The sequence below is a fragment of the Taudactylus pleione genome, unplaced genomic scaffold (assembly GCF_031769625.1).
Source record: "Taudactylus pleione unplaced genomic scaffold, aTauple2 ptg002507l, whole genome shotgun sequence".
Classification (NCBI taxonomy): Eukaryota; Metazoa; Chordata; class Amphibia; order Anura; family Myobatrachidae; genus Taudactylus; species Taudactylus pleione.
The window spans coordinates 130,946-147,752 of NW_028286890.1; the positions used below are offsets into that span (position 1 = coordinate 130,946).

A 16,807-nucleotide genomic window follows, 5' to 3' on the forward strand; every position below is an offset into this window, starting at 1 on the left:
CTACAGCTGTGCAGCCTAAGGGTGTGGTGGCAGCAGTATCAGCCAGATCCTGGGGTTACAGCATTCAGCTCGCCGCTATATCCTCAGCTACAGCTGTGCAGCCTAAGGGTGGTGGTGGCAGCAGTATCAGCCAGATCCTGGGGCTACAGCATTCAGATCTCCACTATATCCTCAGCTACAGCTGTGCAGCCTAAGGGTGTGGTGGCTGCAGTATCAGCCAGATCCTGGGGTTACAGCATTCAGATCTCCACTATATCCTCAGCTACAGCTGTGCAGCCTAAGGGTGGTGGTGGCAGCAGTATCAGCCAGATCCTGGGGCTACAGCATTCAGCTCGCCGCTATATCCTCAGCTACAGCTGTGCAGCCTAAGGGTGTGGTGGCTGCAGTATCAGCCAGATCCTGGGGCTACAGCATTCAGATCTCCGCTATATCCTCAGCTACAGCTGTGCAGCCTAAGGGTGGTGGTGGCAGCAGTATCAGCCAGATCCTGGGGTTACAGCATTCAGATCTCTGCTATATCCTCAGCTACAGCTGTGCAGCCTAATGGTGTGGTGGCAGCAGTATCAGCCAGATCCTGGGGATGCAGCATTCAGATCTCCACTATATCCTCAGCTACAGCTGTGCAGCCTAAGGGTGGTGGTGGCAGCAGTATCAGCCAGATCCTGGGGTTACAGCATTCAGATCTCCACTATATCCTCAGCTACAGCTGTGCAGCCTAAGGGTGTGGTGGCAGCAGTATCAGCCAGATCCTGGGGCTGCAGCATTCAGATCTCCACTATATCCTCAGCTACAGCTGTGCAGCCTAAGGGTGGTGGTGGCAGCAGTATCAGCCAGATCCTGGGGTTACAGCATTCAGCTCGCCGCTATATCCTCAGCTACAGCTGTGCAGCCTAAGGGTGGTGGTGGCAGCAGTATCAGCCAGATCCTGGGGCTACAGCATTCAGCTCGCCACTATATCCTCAGCTACAGCTGTGCAGCCTAAGGGTGTGGTGGCAGCAGTATCAGCCAGATCCTGGGGTTACAGCATTCAGATCTCCGCTATATCCTCAGCTACAGCTGTGCAGCCTAAGGGTGTGGTGGCTGCAGTATCAGCCAGATCCTGGGGCTACAGCATTCAGATCTCTGCTATATCCTCAGCTACAGCTGTGCAGCCTAAGGGTGGTGGTGGCAGCAGTATCAGCCAGATCCTGGGGTTACAGCATTCAGCTCGCCGCTATATCCTCAGCTACAGCTGTGCAGCCTAAGGGTGTGGTGGCAGCAGTATCAGCCAGATCCTGGGGCTACAGCATTCAGATCTCCACTATATCCTCAGCTACAGCTGTGCAGCCTAAGGGTGTGGTGGCTGCAGTATCAGCCAGATCCTGGGGTTACAGCATTCAGATCTCTGCTATATCCTCAGCTACAGCTGTGCAGCCTAAGGGTGTGGTGGCAGTAGTATCAGCCAGATCCTGGGGTTACAGCATTCAGCTCGCCGCTATATCCTCAGCTACAGCTGTGCAGCCTAAGGGTGGTGGTGGCTGCAGTATCAGCCAGATCCTGGGGTTACAGCATTCAGATCTCTGCTATATCCTCAGCTACAGCTGTGCAGCCTAAGGGTGGTGGTGGCAGCAGTATCAGCCAGATCCTGGGGTTACAGCATTCAGATCTCCACTATATCCTCAGCTACAGCTGTGCAGCCTAAGGGTGTGGTGGCAGCAGTATCAGCCAGATCCTGGGGCTGCAGCATTCAGATCTCCACTATATCCTCAGCTACAGCTGTGCAGCCTAAGGGTGGTGGTGGCAGCAGTATCAGCCAGATCCTGGGGTTACAGCATTCAGCTCGCCGCTATATCCTCAGCTACAGCTGTGCAGCCTAAGGGTGGTGGTGGCTGCAGTATCAGCCAGATCCTGGGGCTACAGCATTCAGCTCGCCACTATATCCTAAGCTACAGCTGTGCAGCCTAAGGGTGTGGTGGCAGCAGTATCAGCCAGATCCTGGGGTTACAGCATTCAGATCTCCGCTATATCCTCAGCTACAGCTGTGCAGCCTAAGGGTGTGGTGGCTGCAGTATCAGCCAGATCCTGGGGCTACAGCATTCAGATCTCTGCTATATCCTCAGCTACAGCTGTGCAGCCTAAGGGTGTGGTGGCAGCAGTATCAGCCAGATCCTGGGGTTACAGCATTCAGCTCGCCGCTATATCCTCAGCTACAGCTGTGCAGCCTAAGGGTGTGGTGGCAGCAGTATCAGCCAGATCCTGGGGCTACAGCATTCAGATCTCCACTATATCCTCAGCTACAGCTGTGCAGCCTAAGGGTGTGGTGGCTGCAGTATCAGCCAGATCCTGGGGTTACAGCATTCAGATCTCTGCTATATCCTCAGCTACAGCTGTGCAGCCTAAGGGTGTGGTGGCAGCAGTATCAGCCAGATCCTGGGGCTACAGCATTCAGCTCGCCGCTATATCCTCAGCTACAGCTGTGCAGCCTAAGGGTGGTGGTGGCAGCAGTATCAGCCAGATCCTGGGGCTACAGCATTCAGATCTCTGCTATATCCTCAGCTACAGCTGTGCAGCCTAAGGGTGTGGTGGCTGCAGTATCAGCCAGATCCTGGGGTTACAGCATTCAGATCTCCACTATATCCTCAGCTACAGCTGTGCAGCCTAAGGGTGTGGTGGCAGCAGTATCAGCCAGATCCTGGGGCTACAGCATTCAGATCTCCGCTATATCCTCAGCTACAGCTGTGCAGCCTAAGGGTGGTGGTGGCTGCAGTATCAGCCAGATCCTGGGGCTACAGCATTCAGCTCGCCGCTATATCCTCAGCTACAGCTGTGCAGCCTAAGGGTGGTGGTGGCAGCAGTATCAGCCAGATCCTGGGGTTACAGCATTCAGATCTCCGCTATATCCTCAGCTACAGCTGTGCAGCCTAAGGGTGGTGGTGGCAGCAGTATCAGCCAGATCCTGGGGTTACAGCATTCAGATCTCTGCTATATCCTCAGCTACAGCTGTGCAGCCTAAGGGTGTGGTGGCAGCAGTATCAGCCAGATCCTGGGGTTACAGCATTCAGATCTCTGCTATATCCTCAGCTACAGCTGTGCAGCCTAAGGGTGTGGTGGCAGCAGTATCAGCCAGATCCTGGGGTTACAGCATTCAGATCTCTGCTATATCCTCAGCTACAGCTGTGCAGCCTAAGGGTGTGGTGGCAGCAGTATCAGCCAGATCCTGGGGTTACAGCATTCAGATCTCTGCTATATCCTCAGCTACAGCTGTGCAGCCTAAGGGTGGTGGTGGCAGCAGTATCAGCCAGATCCTGGGGTTACAGCATTCAGATCTCTGCTATATCCTCAGCTACAGCTGTGCAGCCTAAGGGTGTGGTGGCAGCAGTATCAGCCAGATCCTGGGGTTACAGCATTCAGATCTCCGCTATATCCTCAGCTACAGCTGTGCAGCCTAAGGGTGGTGGTGGCAGCTGTATCAGACAGATCCTGGGGTTACAGCATTCAGATCTCTGCTATATCCTCAGCTACGGCTGTGCAGCCTAAGGGTGTGGTGGCAGCAGTGAGGCTGGAGGATCAGCCAGATCCTGGGGGTGCAGCATGGAATCTCCCATGACAGAATGCATTATTCCATGCTGCTGCTCTTTGGTCCCTTTAGGGACTAGACCCGCTGCCTCTTTTTTTTTTTTTTGAAAGAGAATGTATTTCATATTACACACATTATACAATACACAGACATAGCATTTCCTCTGGCTGGGGAGGGGACACCGGCCACAGCCGTGAATGATACATATACCATAACTTACCGGTTTCAGGGTGCTGCAGACCAGTGCCAGAGATCTGGAGCAGCACAGAGCATCACAGGAAAATATCCTGCAAGAGATAAACAGCGTGGTGTCCGCCAAAGGCGCAGAGTTCCGGTCTCTTAACAGCAGAATGGAAACGCTGACTGACAGGTGCGTAGTAAGATCTGGGCAGCAGGAAGTCTTCTAAATTTCCCTTTTACCAGAAATTTTGGGAGTAAACTGAAAGTCTTTCTTCTCTACTTGTTATCAGCAGACATACCCCGTGCCGCAAGACACAATGGGCGGGCGGGCCGGCCTGCTGGCGGGGGGGAGGGGGGCTATTATAAAGAAAAATTGCTCTTTTAAGCTGTGCAAAAACCAAATGCTTTCTTCCCGTCTGTGTCTCTCAGCCGTCTCCTCTGTTTGTCTTCCAGTCTTCAGAAACTGCAGGATGATATCCAAGTAGCGGAGGGTAAAGAAGACCACCAGTTACAGACCGTTCGGCGAGCTGAGGACCTCCTTGCAGAGAAGAAGACCTCTCTAGAGCGGCTGATCTGTCAGGTAATCAGACTGGGCTCCCTCTGGCGTATTTACATGTGTTTTTCTAACACTAGTTACAAGTCGGCCGACAGTTCTGATGCAAGAAACCGGGTTCCTGCTGACACCATACCTCCTGACGTTTCGGGGTTTTGGGAGCAACCTTGAGCTGTTCTTTGGCCTTTGCTGTTGGTGAAAGCATTGCACAGAGCGTTCTAGTAACCTTGCCATTTCATGTTTGCATTAACCACAAACACCAGTGGGTCTGGGGTCCCCAATGTCCCTTTCGGACAGGGCATGCTTTATAGATGGGAGGTTATGGGACCAAGTCACGTGGTAATAGTCACCTAAGAACATCATCACTGCTCTTACCCTATAGATCTCTGCACAGCAGGATGAGATTACTATGTTAGACAGACTATTGGGCCAGAAGAGAGAAGAGCTTCATATTCTCCAAGATCACATTGACCAGAAGAAAGGCGACCTGAAGGAAGTCCTGCGAGACGGGGAGCTGGACGTGGCTGACAAACGAGAAGAGATAAATGTACGGTGTCTTTGTGTTTTCGCTATCATTACATGTAGTTGGGGAAAGGAAAGGCCCACGCATCACCGTTGCATTGAGGGGGCACTGATGTAAGAACGGAAGGCCTGATTCAGCAAGGAACACATTTACTTACACGCACTCAATCAGCTGAGTGTTACGTACTGCGCATGCGTGAACCGGCCCCTGCGCTCGGTACTGCAGAGGATACGCAGAGTGATTGACAGAAAGTGACATTTGTGGGTGGTGACGGGGAGATGGTCGGGCGAATGCAGGCGTGTCAGTGCATTGGGACGGCGTTGTAGGGGCGTGCATAAATTATCCACTGTGATACCAGACGCAGCCTGAGGCCGCATAGCGTGCGCTGAAGTGAGCAATTCCTGAGTGAGGTCTGATCTGCCCTAACTGTGCGTATGGGTCCGACGGATGTGAGTAAGGGGAAGCAACCGTTTACATATCACCACTGATATTAGCGACTGCATTGCGTGCGTATACGCATAATAGCGATCCGTAGTGAATCACGCCCTGAGTCCAGGTTCCATTGATAACGTCATTGTATTGGGGCACATAGAACTTTTAGTGGCATCCGTTGTCTAGATAACAGTCTAATGGGCATCACCCGCACAGGAAGCAGGTCCTTCCGCCCATGTCTGTCCTCTCTGCCAGGCTCTGTGTCTGGCTCTGTCCGGCTATTTTATATCAGAAGAGGAGTCTTTGTGTGACTATTACTCCTCACCTGGTGTGTGGAAGGGACAGTGGCCCTGTGGGATCCTCTCTGCTGGGGACAGTGTAAGTTGTGTGTCTGATATCTTCCTGCAAACACTCCCCGGTATCGCCAGCAATATAGGACCCATATACATGGTCTGTGTCATCTTCCCACCACGCTAAGGGGCCCCCTTCTCATCCAGCAGTTCCACCCCAGCACAGATCAGGTCTGTCCCAATTTTCTGTGACCAGGATGGGCGGTGGGATCAGTCCTTGTGTGACGCTGATCTCCCTCTTGTGTAGAGAAGTCTGTTGTGACATCTGGTGGTAAAAGGGAGGAATGAACTATGTCTGACTCATGCTAATGTTTGCAGGAGATGAAGTCGGTACTGAATGATTTATGCACTCAGAAAGGAGAAGTCAGCGCGCAGCTGAATGAGAAGAGATCGGAGCTCGCTCTTCTGCGACAGGAAGTGTCACAGGAAGAAGATAATCTGCAGAAAATCCTCTCTCAAATTCACAAGCAGAAATCTGGTAAAACATCAGGATGAGTATCTGGATTCTATGACTGTTGTTCAGCTGGAATGGGTATGATATACCGCATGGCCGGCGGTTCGATTCCCGTCAGCGGCAGCCCGACAGGAGCAGAGTGCGACGCAGCGGAAGCCCGACAGCGCTGGAAATCCCAGTCGTGGATAGGTAAGTATCCACTAACCTAACCCCCCTAACCCTAACCCTCCTTAGGGGTGCCTAACCTTAACTCCCCCCTCTAAGTGCCTAACCCTAACCACCCCCTTCCCCGCTACCTAACCCTAAGTCCCCCGGGGGGGTGCCTAACCCTAAGTCCCCCCCGGGGGTGCCTAACCCTAACCCTCCCGGGGGGTGCCTAACCCTAAGTCCCCCCCGGGAGCCCTAAACCTAACCCACCTGCGGCTGCCGGCTCGCGGCGCCCGGCATCACTACGATCGTGATGCCGGGCGCCGGTCTCCCGGCGTCGGGGAAATGCGGGCGTCTACATCTAGACGCCCGGCATTTCACCCTTGCCGGGATATGACAGTCGGGAAGCCGGCTGCCGGTATATAGGCAGTCGGCTTCCCGATTGCTTCCCGTTCAGCTTACAGGCTTATCGTCTGCTCTGGGCAGTATCCAGTATTGTACTAAAGAAGAATATAAGTACATAATACAGCGTAATGTACCTTTGCGTATTAGAATGAGCAGCCGTATGCAGGAAATGATTTTACTTCCCAGGTCACCACCCGATCAGTGAGAGCCGGTCTATAGATGTGTCCTCGTACATCGTGGCTTCAGTCGCTCCAAACTCGGCAACAAGTGACTTTCTCACTCAAAATGTGCGTCTTATTCGCACAGATAAAACTGGAAGCGACAAAACTACTCTGCTAAATTGCACTGGTCAATGTGATGTGCGACATTTGTACATATGTGCGACTGAATCTGTGTACAAAGTGCTACAATGTAGCAGCCGCTGCTTTTTGACACGCCAAGTTCCAATGTGCTTCATCTGCGACACTGTATGCGTTTAAAACTAACTCGTATGTGGTTAAAATCGCAGCCTAGCGTCTCTAGTACACTGTAAGTGGTGTTTCGCTGTATCTACGATGCACTAAAGCTGGCCACACACTAGACCAACTTACATCCAACCAGCCAACTTGTTGATTGGTTGGAATGAAAATCTGGTAAAGTATGGGAGTAACTGATGATCAGCAATTTGCTCCTAAATGCCAGAAACAGATGAAAATGGCATCAGACAAGTTGTTTAATTGTTTGGTCTAAACAATTTGTTCAAACAACAGTTTTTGTCCATTTCCCGGCGTTTGGGAGCAAATTGCTGATTGTCATTTGCTTTCATACCTTACCAGATTCTCATTCCAACCAATCAACTAGTTGGCTGGTTGGATGTAAGTTGGTCTAGTGTGTGGCCAGCTTAAGGCGTAAAATGTAAAGTAGTAGACTGTACTCTACACTTATCGGTGCGGCTCAGTCGCACTGTCTGGTGTATTGGCAGTCACTAGGTGTATGAGGACACATCTATACCTTTTTAGGTTGCTGACTTGGCTTCAGTAACTGACCTGTCCGGAGCTTCAGTGTATGCTACAGCAGGCTTTGTTTAGGCAAAGCTCGCCATGGCAGCTCTCTAATAAGGATGTGATTGTGAAACTGATGGTATTGCTATTGTAGCCGATTCAAGTGTGTGAATAGAATTGGAGAAAAGTTGGTGATTTAGTTCTGAAATCGGCCGTATATTGACATTAGTTTCAGTCTTTGGATTTGTCTCCTACCAGAGCTGAAACACGTGCTGGAAATGCAGCAGCTGGAGGATAACGAGCTGCAGGGACTGAAAGTGCAGCATGACCAGAAGATGAATGACCTGGAGAAGACTCAGTCTCTGCTGCTGCAGGTGAGATATGGTGACTCTGAGACAGCAGCCAAGCAGCAGTTACACAGCGAGCGGCACACTGTACAGACTCTCCCCTCTGCAGCAGTGTGACCTCTACAGTATGTACAGCTCAGTGTGACCTCTACAGTATGTACAGCTCGCCCCTCTACAGCAGTGTGACCTATACAGTATGTACAGCTCGCTGTGGGGATACTAAGCTGTACGTACACAAGACAGGTGAGATATGGTGTCTCTGAGACAGCAGCCAAGCAGCAGTTACACAGCGAGCGGCACACTGTACAGACTCGCCCCTCTACAGCAGTGTGACCTCTACAGTATGTGCAGCTCGCCCCTCTACAGCAGTGTGACCTCTACAGTATGTACAGCTCGCTGTGGGGATACTAAGCTGTACGTACACAAGACAGGTGAGATATGGTGTCTCTGAGACAGCAGCCAAGCAGCAGTTACACAGCGAGCGGCACACTGTACAGACTCGCCACTCTACAGCAGTGTGACCTCTACAGTATGTACAGCTCGCCCCTCTACAGCAGTGTGACCTCTACAGTATGTACAGCTCGCTGTGGGGATACTAAGCTGTACGTACACAAGACAGGTGAGATATGGTGTCTCTGAGACAGCAGCCAAGCAGCAGTTACACAGCGAGCGGCACACTGTACAGACTCGCCACTCTACAGCAGTGTGACCTCTACAGTATGTACAGCTCGCCCCTCTACAGCAGTGTGACCTATACAGCTCGCTGTATGGATACTAAGCTGTACGTACACAAGACAGGTGAGATATGGTGTCTCTGAGACAGCAGCCAAGCAGCAGTTACACAGCGAGCGGCACACTGTACAGACTCGCCCCTCTGCAGCAGTGTGACCTCTACAGTATGTACAGCTCAGTGTGACCTCTACAGTATGTACAGCTCGCTGTGGGGACACTAAGCTGTACATACACAAGACAGGTGAGATATGGTGACTGAGACAGCAGCCAAGCAGCAGTTACACAGCGAGCGGCACACTGTACAGACTCACCTCTCTACAGCAGTGTGACCTCTACAGTATGTACAGCTCGCTGTGGGGACACTAAGCTGTACGTACACAAGACGGGTGGGATTGTGAACGGGAAGGTGCAGTACTTTTTACTAGGTGGTAACAGGTGGGTGTAACAGGTGGGGAAACCTTCACACCGAATACTTATACAGTTTTCGGGGTAAAAGATTTGCCATAAACTGTAAGCACCATGCCCAACATTTACTAGAACACTAAGGGCCTGGGTTAGAGTATTTTGCTCCATGGCAATGCCACGTTGAGCTGCAGGAAGAGAGGGCAGATTTAAGCTTGGTGGAGTGGTGAGCAAATCCCAGCTCAACGCTAAATCACAGGGTAAAGATACGGTTGCTCAGTTTTTGTGCCGCGCACAACATCAGGTGGTGCTTTCCCTGCATATAGCACAGTTTGTCTCTGTAGCTGGATTTTCTCCTAACTAACTGATTCAAAAAGAAATCCTGTATTTTCCCAAACTCTCCTAGGCATTCTTTTCTGCTCCTCATGGCAGCTGTAGTAGAAAACACTTGCTGTTCGGGTCTCTCTGTATGATATTTCCCTCATTATGTAGTTTATTGCAGCTCCTCATAGTGACAGAAGGAGGAGGGGCTTGGGATTAGGTCCCTCCTCATACTGTTAAGCAGAACTCCTCACAGTGACTGAAGGAGGGGAGGAGCTTGGTGATCAGGTGTCTGCATATGCTATCATTATACTGTTAAGTAGAACTCCTCACAGTGACTGAAGGAGGGGAGGGGCTTGGTGATCAGGTGTCTGCATATGTTATCATTATACTGTTAAGTAGAACTCCTCACAGTGACTGAAGGAGGGGAGGAGCTTGGTGATCAGGTATTTGCATATGTTATCATTATACTGTTAAGTAGAACTCCTCACAGTGACTGAAGGAGGGGAGGGGCTTGGTTATTTGGTATCTGGGAAAGCCATTCTGAATATACTGTTAAGCAGAGCTCCTTACAGTGATTGTAGGGGCATAAGGTTTATATGCATGATAGTCTTACTACACATTTTATCAGAGTTCCTCGTAGCGTGTGCAGGCGGTCGCTCTTGGTTGTGTGTGTATGATATTTGTCGGAGCTCGTCACAGTGACTATAGGAGGAGGGGGCTCGGTGTTTGGGTGTCTGACATGATCACCAGCATTTCATAATTATTATTTTATTTTTTTCTGGTTTATGGAACTTTTTGTATAGTAGAACGGTCTTCTGAATAAGAGACAGGACCCCTGTATACATACATGTGTGATCAGATAGCGTCCATTGATACCGGCCCTCTGTACACATGTCTCTGGCTGTATTTCCAGGGGAAGCTGGAGCTGGAGAACCTGCAGAGGACGTCACAGCGGCTACACTGCGAGGTGGACTGGCAGAGGCAGCTGCTGGAGAAGGATCACCACGAGATAGAGCTGCTCATGTCTCAGATGCACACTCTGCAGGAGAAGGTGGAGACCCTGAGCAGCGAGAAGGAATACCTGGAGGAGAGCAGCCAGGAGCTGGAGCGGAAACTCGCCAAGAATAAGACGTAATCCCAGACTCCATTATGTGTTCTACACTCTGAGCCTTTCCCAGCTACGTGTGTTCTTCCTCCCGACCCTGCCCTGCCCGGCATAACCCCTCACACATCATCCCTGGAGCATAGTCTGTGTGTGGCTCTGGGTACATGGCAATCTCCTCTGCCCAGGAGGGGGTGCTGCTTATATAGAACTAAGGAGCTGATTCAGACCTGCTCACTAGGATGCGAAGGCTCGTAGCTGACCGATAGTTGCGATCTGCGCATGCGTATACATCGCAATGCGCGTGCGCAAGCCACTGCGAAAGATCAGAATGCGTTCGCTCATTGCGCATAGACAGCCCAGCAGAGTGAGTGACAGGAGAGGCCGTTTGTGGATGGTGACGGGCAGACCACTAGAAACGGGGGAGTGGAGGTGCAAACGCAGGCGTGCCTGAGTGTTGCCACGCCGTTTCAGAGGCGTGCATAATTAGAAGGCAGTGTCACAGTACATGTCACTTGGTGGGATTTCACACTGAAGTGATCGCAGTGCTTGCGGCAGGGTATAGTCGACCTCAAGCGCTGCGAACGCATCCGATGGTGCTCGATGTACCAATATTTTCATGCAATTCCAGGAGACTACGTGCGCAGGTGGGCATCTACATACACTAAGTGATCGCACGCCAAAACATAGTGGGCGTACTAATGCATTGCCGTGCGATCGCCTGCCTTGCTGGGTGTGCGCTGGATTTGCATACGCAGGCTGCGAGCAAACGCATCTAGCGAGCGGGTCTGAATGAGCTCCTAAGTGCGGATATTCACCCAAATGCATCTAATTTGCCAAGTGCACTGGGCTACAGAGCATGCACCATGGCAAAAATGGTCAGATCCGGCCATACAACGGACTTGTGTGCAATTCTGCATGAGCCCCATAGTGCCTGCAAACATGGTTCTCTCATCTAGGATAAAGATACAGGCTTGGAGCTGTTTAGTTGGTTGGTTTGTGAATGAAGATAACTTTTATGTGGAAGTTGAAATTCATTTCTTTCTACATCAGAGCTTTGGCTGACACAGAAGAAAGCAACAGAACAGCGACCGTCGCGCTGGAGAAACTGGAATCCGATATAAGGAGTCTGCAAAATGATCTCGGCCAGCTGAACAAACAGAGAGAGCTCCTGAGACCGGAAACTGCGACCGCACAGCAGCTCCTACAAGGTGAGACCTTGGCGACAGCCAGCAGCATCACATCGGAGGCCCACTAATAGAGATTCCGGAGCGTCTCTCCTCTACTGGTATATTACCGGGTGCCCGTATACGTAATCTAAGCCCTGTAAGCCCACAGCTAGGGGGCGCAATCCTGCACTGCTCTCCTCTATAGCGTATGCCAGAACACTGCTCGGTACCTATGTGAGGTCTCTGCGTGGACATGTCCTTGTTCCATACATAAGTTTAATGTTTCAGTGTTTCCCTTCTTGCAGAGAAGAGGGAGGAGGTCGCGTTGCTGAAAGATGAACTTTCTGACTTGAGGGATCAGCTCAGGGCGGTGGAGCAGGTAAATATTACTGGAAACACATTAGGGGTATGAAGACTGGGGGACACTGGAAGCCAGATTCATTATTCCATCTAAAATTTACAGATGTATATTTAGAAATGTACATTTCTTCTTCAGGGCCCATAGGCTCCACAGGGAGACCTTGGGTGTAGGTTGGATCTGGATCCCGGGCACCGCGCAGTTAAAGCTTTGCTCCCAGAATGCACTGGTCCATCCTCCCTATACCCCGCCGACCGTGCCAGAGGCACCTCATTTTGAGTTGGTGCCCGGCCAGGAGTCGGGTTACTGTTAATGCAAAGGGGCTACTTAGTAGCCCCTAAAGCTATTTTATTTTACTTTTAGTTGTATATTTAGAAATGTACATTTCCCAAAGTGCTTCCTTTTGTTTGTATCTATGGAATAACATCCAGGAGTTCTTATTTTAGATGTAAACCTGACAATTCCTTATTGTGCTCACTCAGCCCATCTATATGTCTGTAAATACTTGTACATCGTCCCTTTTCTAGTGTAAGATAAGCCTGAAATACACATGGAGACTATCTGGTATTCATTACCGTGGTCGCTGTTAGGGGTCAATATAAATATACTTGATGTGCCGCTGGACATCGCCGCCATGCTCGGCTGAACGTATACTTGCCCGGTACGGTAGTCACTACATCGCCGATTATTATGCGATGATGTTTCCACAATGAGCTATTCCAGAACGCGCATACGGCTTATTGCAGCTGATTGAATCAGCCCCGTGGCGCAGCCACCTACAGACGGATGTGGATTGTAATCGTCGTTTAGCTTTGTCAGTCCCGAATCTGGGGATTCGGGGTCACAAATGCCCATTAACCGCATTTCGTTACGTTCAGGATCTGAGGAAAGCCACAAAACATCGGGACGACGTACTGTCCGCTCTGAAGGAGGACACGGCAGAGACCGCGGCGAGGTACAGACTGCTGCAGGAAGAAGAGCGCAGCAAAGAGAAGCGCCTGAGACAGCTGCAGGGAGCCATAGAGGAGACCGTACACCAGCTGACAAAGCAGGAAGGGGTAAGAGTAACCTGTAATATATCATCTGCTTTTTGGACTCGTCCATTGTTTCTTCTTGGGAGGTAGTTGAAAAGGTCCTTCTGTATTTTTATTAGTAATAAACACCCAGTCTGGCAGACGGTACCTTACTTGCTGTAATACAGACACTCATTTACTAACGTTGCAGGGGGATAATGTAAACAGTGCACTTAAATGCAACCAATCAGCAATTGGCTTTTATCCCACTAGTACGATCACACGATGAAAGCCACTGTCAGATTGGTTATTGCGGATATTGCCCTACATGCTGTGTACAACGCCTTTGTCCATTGTCGTAGCTATACAAACTCCTGGTGTGTTTCCCCCCCCCCCCCAGCGACTAAAGCAAATGATGAAAGATATTGAAGGTCAGGACGAGCAGCTGAGAAAGTCGGCAGCTAAACTAGAGGATGAGCGACAGCTGTATGAGCGGGAACGGTTACAGCGGGAAAGTACCCTGGACGTGATCAGCGGCAAGGTCAGCGCCATGGAGGAGCGCGCTCTGAAACTACAACAGGAGGAGAAGTGGTGCGCCGCCCTGGAGGAATCCCTGGCCAGCACGAGTAATTCTATTTATTGTCCTTTGCGTTCATTAAGCTGAGTCAGCAGTACATTTTGTACGGTTTATATTGCAAAAGTTCTCATACCTCCATAGGAATTAAGAGGAAGCCTTTTTGTCTCGCTCACTGGAGGCTCCGGTGCTCGGTTATCAGACACTAGAGGCTCAGAACATATATTCTTGCAGTGTCCTTTAATATGGCTACAGGCAGGAAGTGCAGAGAGCATTTATAAAAATCTTCCGGCACATGTGCAATAGCGCTGCTTATAGTGCGGGTTCTGCATTATCACGGCAGCAGGGGGGGGGTTTATAGCAATAGCATCTGGTACCCCCACTCATCTGATCAATGACAGATCATTTTAAACTCTCTCGCTGCAAAATATTGCTGGGAAACACCAGCCGCAGAGCGCAGCGCCTTGACGTTAACCAACATCTCCCCGCGATCGGACAGCCAGTGAAAAGTTCTGTTTTACTTCCAGGACATCACTTGTCGGAGCGAGAGGAACAGTTACGGGAAAAAACAAGTGCGCTATTGGCGCTGCAAACAGAGCTGGAGATCTGCAGGAAAGATCTGAGCGGCTTAGAAGACCAGGTGACCTCAGAGCGCAAGAGAGATGAGAAGAGATTGGCGATGTTAAAGGAAGCCGTCTCCAGCCAGCGGACACAGTACGAGGAAGCGGCCGCAGTAAGTTATTCATTCTCTGCCGCGTGGACTATACAACCGCCAGGGATTTTAGGACTATTTTGAATGTGTCTGTTTATTTAATATGATATAATAATGTGAAACTAGAGCGTTTCAGGGTCCCCTTGTCTGCGAGTGGCTTAGAGGTGAACAGACAATGATTTTCTATGTCTCAATCCAGCAGCTTCTGAGGGGTCCATTATTAAGTAGTAATAATTCTTTTACCGGGTCATTACTCCTTCTCTCTATTTAAGGAGAGGGAGACCACCGTGTAAGCACAGATTTCTCCTGGGTCCCTCCGTTTATGCATTGCATTGTGGCCTCATGGCCTGCTAGGTCAAAGTTTGAACACAGGACCTGATTCAGACCCGTTTTGCTAGGCTGCGTTCGCACGTAGCCTGCTGTTTGCAATGTGTGCATGCCTATTAGACTAGTGCGCGTGCGCGAACCAGTCCGTACGATCGCCCCTTGTACATAGACACTTCGCTAGAATGAGTGACAGGACGAGCCGTTTGTGGATGGTGACAGGGGATGGTCAAAGGAAACGGGGGGGGTGTTGGTGCGAACGCAGGCGTGTCTGTGCGACTGAACGCCGTTTCAGAGGCGTGCATAATTAAGACGCAGCGTCATAGTACACGTCACATGGCTGAATTACACACTGAAGCACTCGCAGTTTCTGCGGTAGGGTATGGTCAGGCACAAGTGCTGCGTATGGGTCCGATGTTACTCGATGTTACCGATTGTTGTATACACTTCCTGGAGATGACTTGTATCACTAAGGGAAAGTGAGCTTCTTAAGACAGGCGTTTGGACGTCTAAATACACACCGCGATCGCATGCCAAGTCATAGTGGGCATGCTAATGCCTTGCCGTGTGATCGCAGCAATTGCATACTTTGGCAGCTGACTGCTGCGTGCGAACGCATCTAGCGAGTGGGTCTGAATCAGGCCCACATTGCGCAAAGCTACCTAAAGATGGCGCTATGCACACTTATAGTGCAATCCGACGGCTCAAGACAACTGCCGGGCGTCCTGTGCATGCGCAGTACAAAATAAGCGGAAAGCCGACAAATCTCAGGGATTCTGCTTCTCTCTACTGCGCATGAGCGGGTTTTCTGCCTTGCACATGTGCAGAATGGTGCACAAGGAAGCAAAGATGGTCAGGGGACTACGCAGCCAGCGTTATGCTGACTGCAGACGGTAAACTACACCGTATGTTTTCCACACCACCTCTCCGGCAGGTGTAACAATGGTAAATTGCTGCGCTAAAACTCTCTGTATTCCTGGGGTGTGCAGTGATCCCGCATCAAAATGCAGACATATATTGAATGTTCCCCTACATGAGGAAGCGGTCTCAGCATTTACAAGGCAGCAAAAAAGTAGTGACTGTGGGCCTGATTCAGAGCCGCTCGTTCGCTCTGAGTGATGTTCGCACAACTGTGCATGCGTATGGGTCGTAATGCGCATGCGCAAACCAGTCATTGGGGGTCGGAAATCGTGCGTTCGCAAAACAGCGAGGGGCTGCTAATGTGATTGACAGAATGTACCGTTTGGGGGTGGTAACAGGAGAAGGTGCTTGAAAACGGGGGAGTGGAGATCCGAACAGGCGTGCCTAACGGTCAAAAGGGCGTTTAATGGGAGTGCATAATTAGTAAAGGAGCGTCATCGACCACGTCACTTGGTTGTCTTTTAGCCTGAACTGCTCGCAGTGATAGCGGTTAGAAAAAGCTACCACAAGCACTGCGAGCAGTTCAGATGCCTTTCGGTGTACCCGATTAATCTAATAAATACCAGAGATGACGTGTGTTGCGAACGGCAAAGGGGCGTCTTTACAAAATAGCGAGCGCATTTTTCGTTCGCTCGCTCAGACATAGAGGCGTCAACAAACCGCAAAGAGTGAGCGCTCAATTTACATAGCCGGCCCCTTTTTTTGGAACGACCGTCCGCAAATAGCGCCTGGCTCTGAATCAGGTCCTGTGTTGCAGACACACAGATTTTCTTACTGCAAAAGTGTAAAATTATCCCTGGAAGATCTAATAAGAGTCCCGATTTTTCCCTAGTTGTGATTACCCACGATCCTTCACCTTCTAGAGGACATTAATGTGTGGATTAGGACATGCCCAAATACATTGAAAATTCACTTTTGCAGGACAACCTCAATGGTTTGGTGTAAAGGAGGCCAGACACGCGGCAAAGGGGATGTGGCCTTTGCTTGAAATAAGTGTATTATGAACGGGGCGAGAACAGGGCAGAATTTGTCTGAGTATTTTCAGTGCCTTTCAGCAAAGTCTTTATATCATCCCATTCTCACCACTGTTTTCAGTGCAGAGATTCCAGCAGACTTTGTGTTATCTCAGAACGGTGGAAAGAAAGCGCTCTGCCTGATGATATAATACATGGCTGAAATGAACAGCATCATAAACCTAGAAGACTAAGCCGTTTATTTAAAAAAGTTGCAGGAGGACGTATACAATCCA

The 16,807-nt window shown here is 50.3% G+C and overlaps 1 protein-coding gene across 10 annotated transcripts in view; it reads left to right on the forward strand.

Moving 5' to 3' along the window:
- The window catches only part of CNTRL (centriolin), a 107,286-nt gene that overhangs the window by 84,620 nt on the left and 5,859 nt on the right, over positions 1-16,807 (forward strand). For 9 of the 10 annotated variants that reach the window (XM_088466117.1, XM_088466115.1, XM_088466118.1 and 6 more), the window contains 11 exons: positions 3,786-3,926; positions 4,190-4,316; positions 4,672-4,836; positions 5,913-6,072; positions 7,839-7,954; positions 10,299-10,516; positions 11,541-11,698; positions 11,962-12,035; positions 12,893-13,072; positions 13,428-13,653; positions 14,129-14,334. In XM_088466117.1, coding sequence (XP_088322243.1) covers positions 3,786-3,926; positions 4,190-4,316; positions 4,672-4,836; positions 5,913-6,072; positions 7,839-7,954; positions 10,299-10,516; positions 11,541-11,698; positions 11,962-12,035; positions 12,893-13,072; positions 13,428-13,653; positions 14,129-14,334 — 1,771 coding nt within the window. The remainder of the gene's footprint in view (positions 1-3,785; positions 3,927-4,189; positions 4,317-4,671; positions 4,837-5,912; positions 6,073-7,838; positions 7,955-10,298; positions 10,517-11,540; positions 11,699-11,961; positions 12,036-12,892; positions 13,073-13,427; positions 13,654-14,128; positions 14,335-16,807) is intronic. The other variant, XM_088466120.1, reaches the window with a different exon arrangement.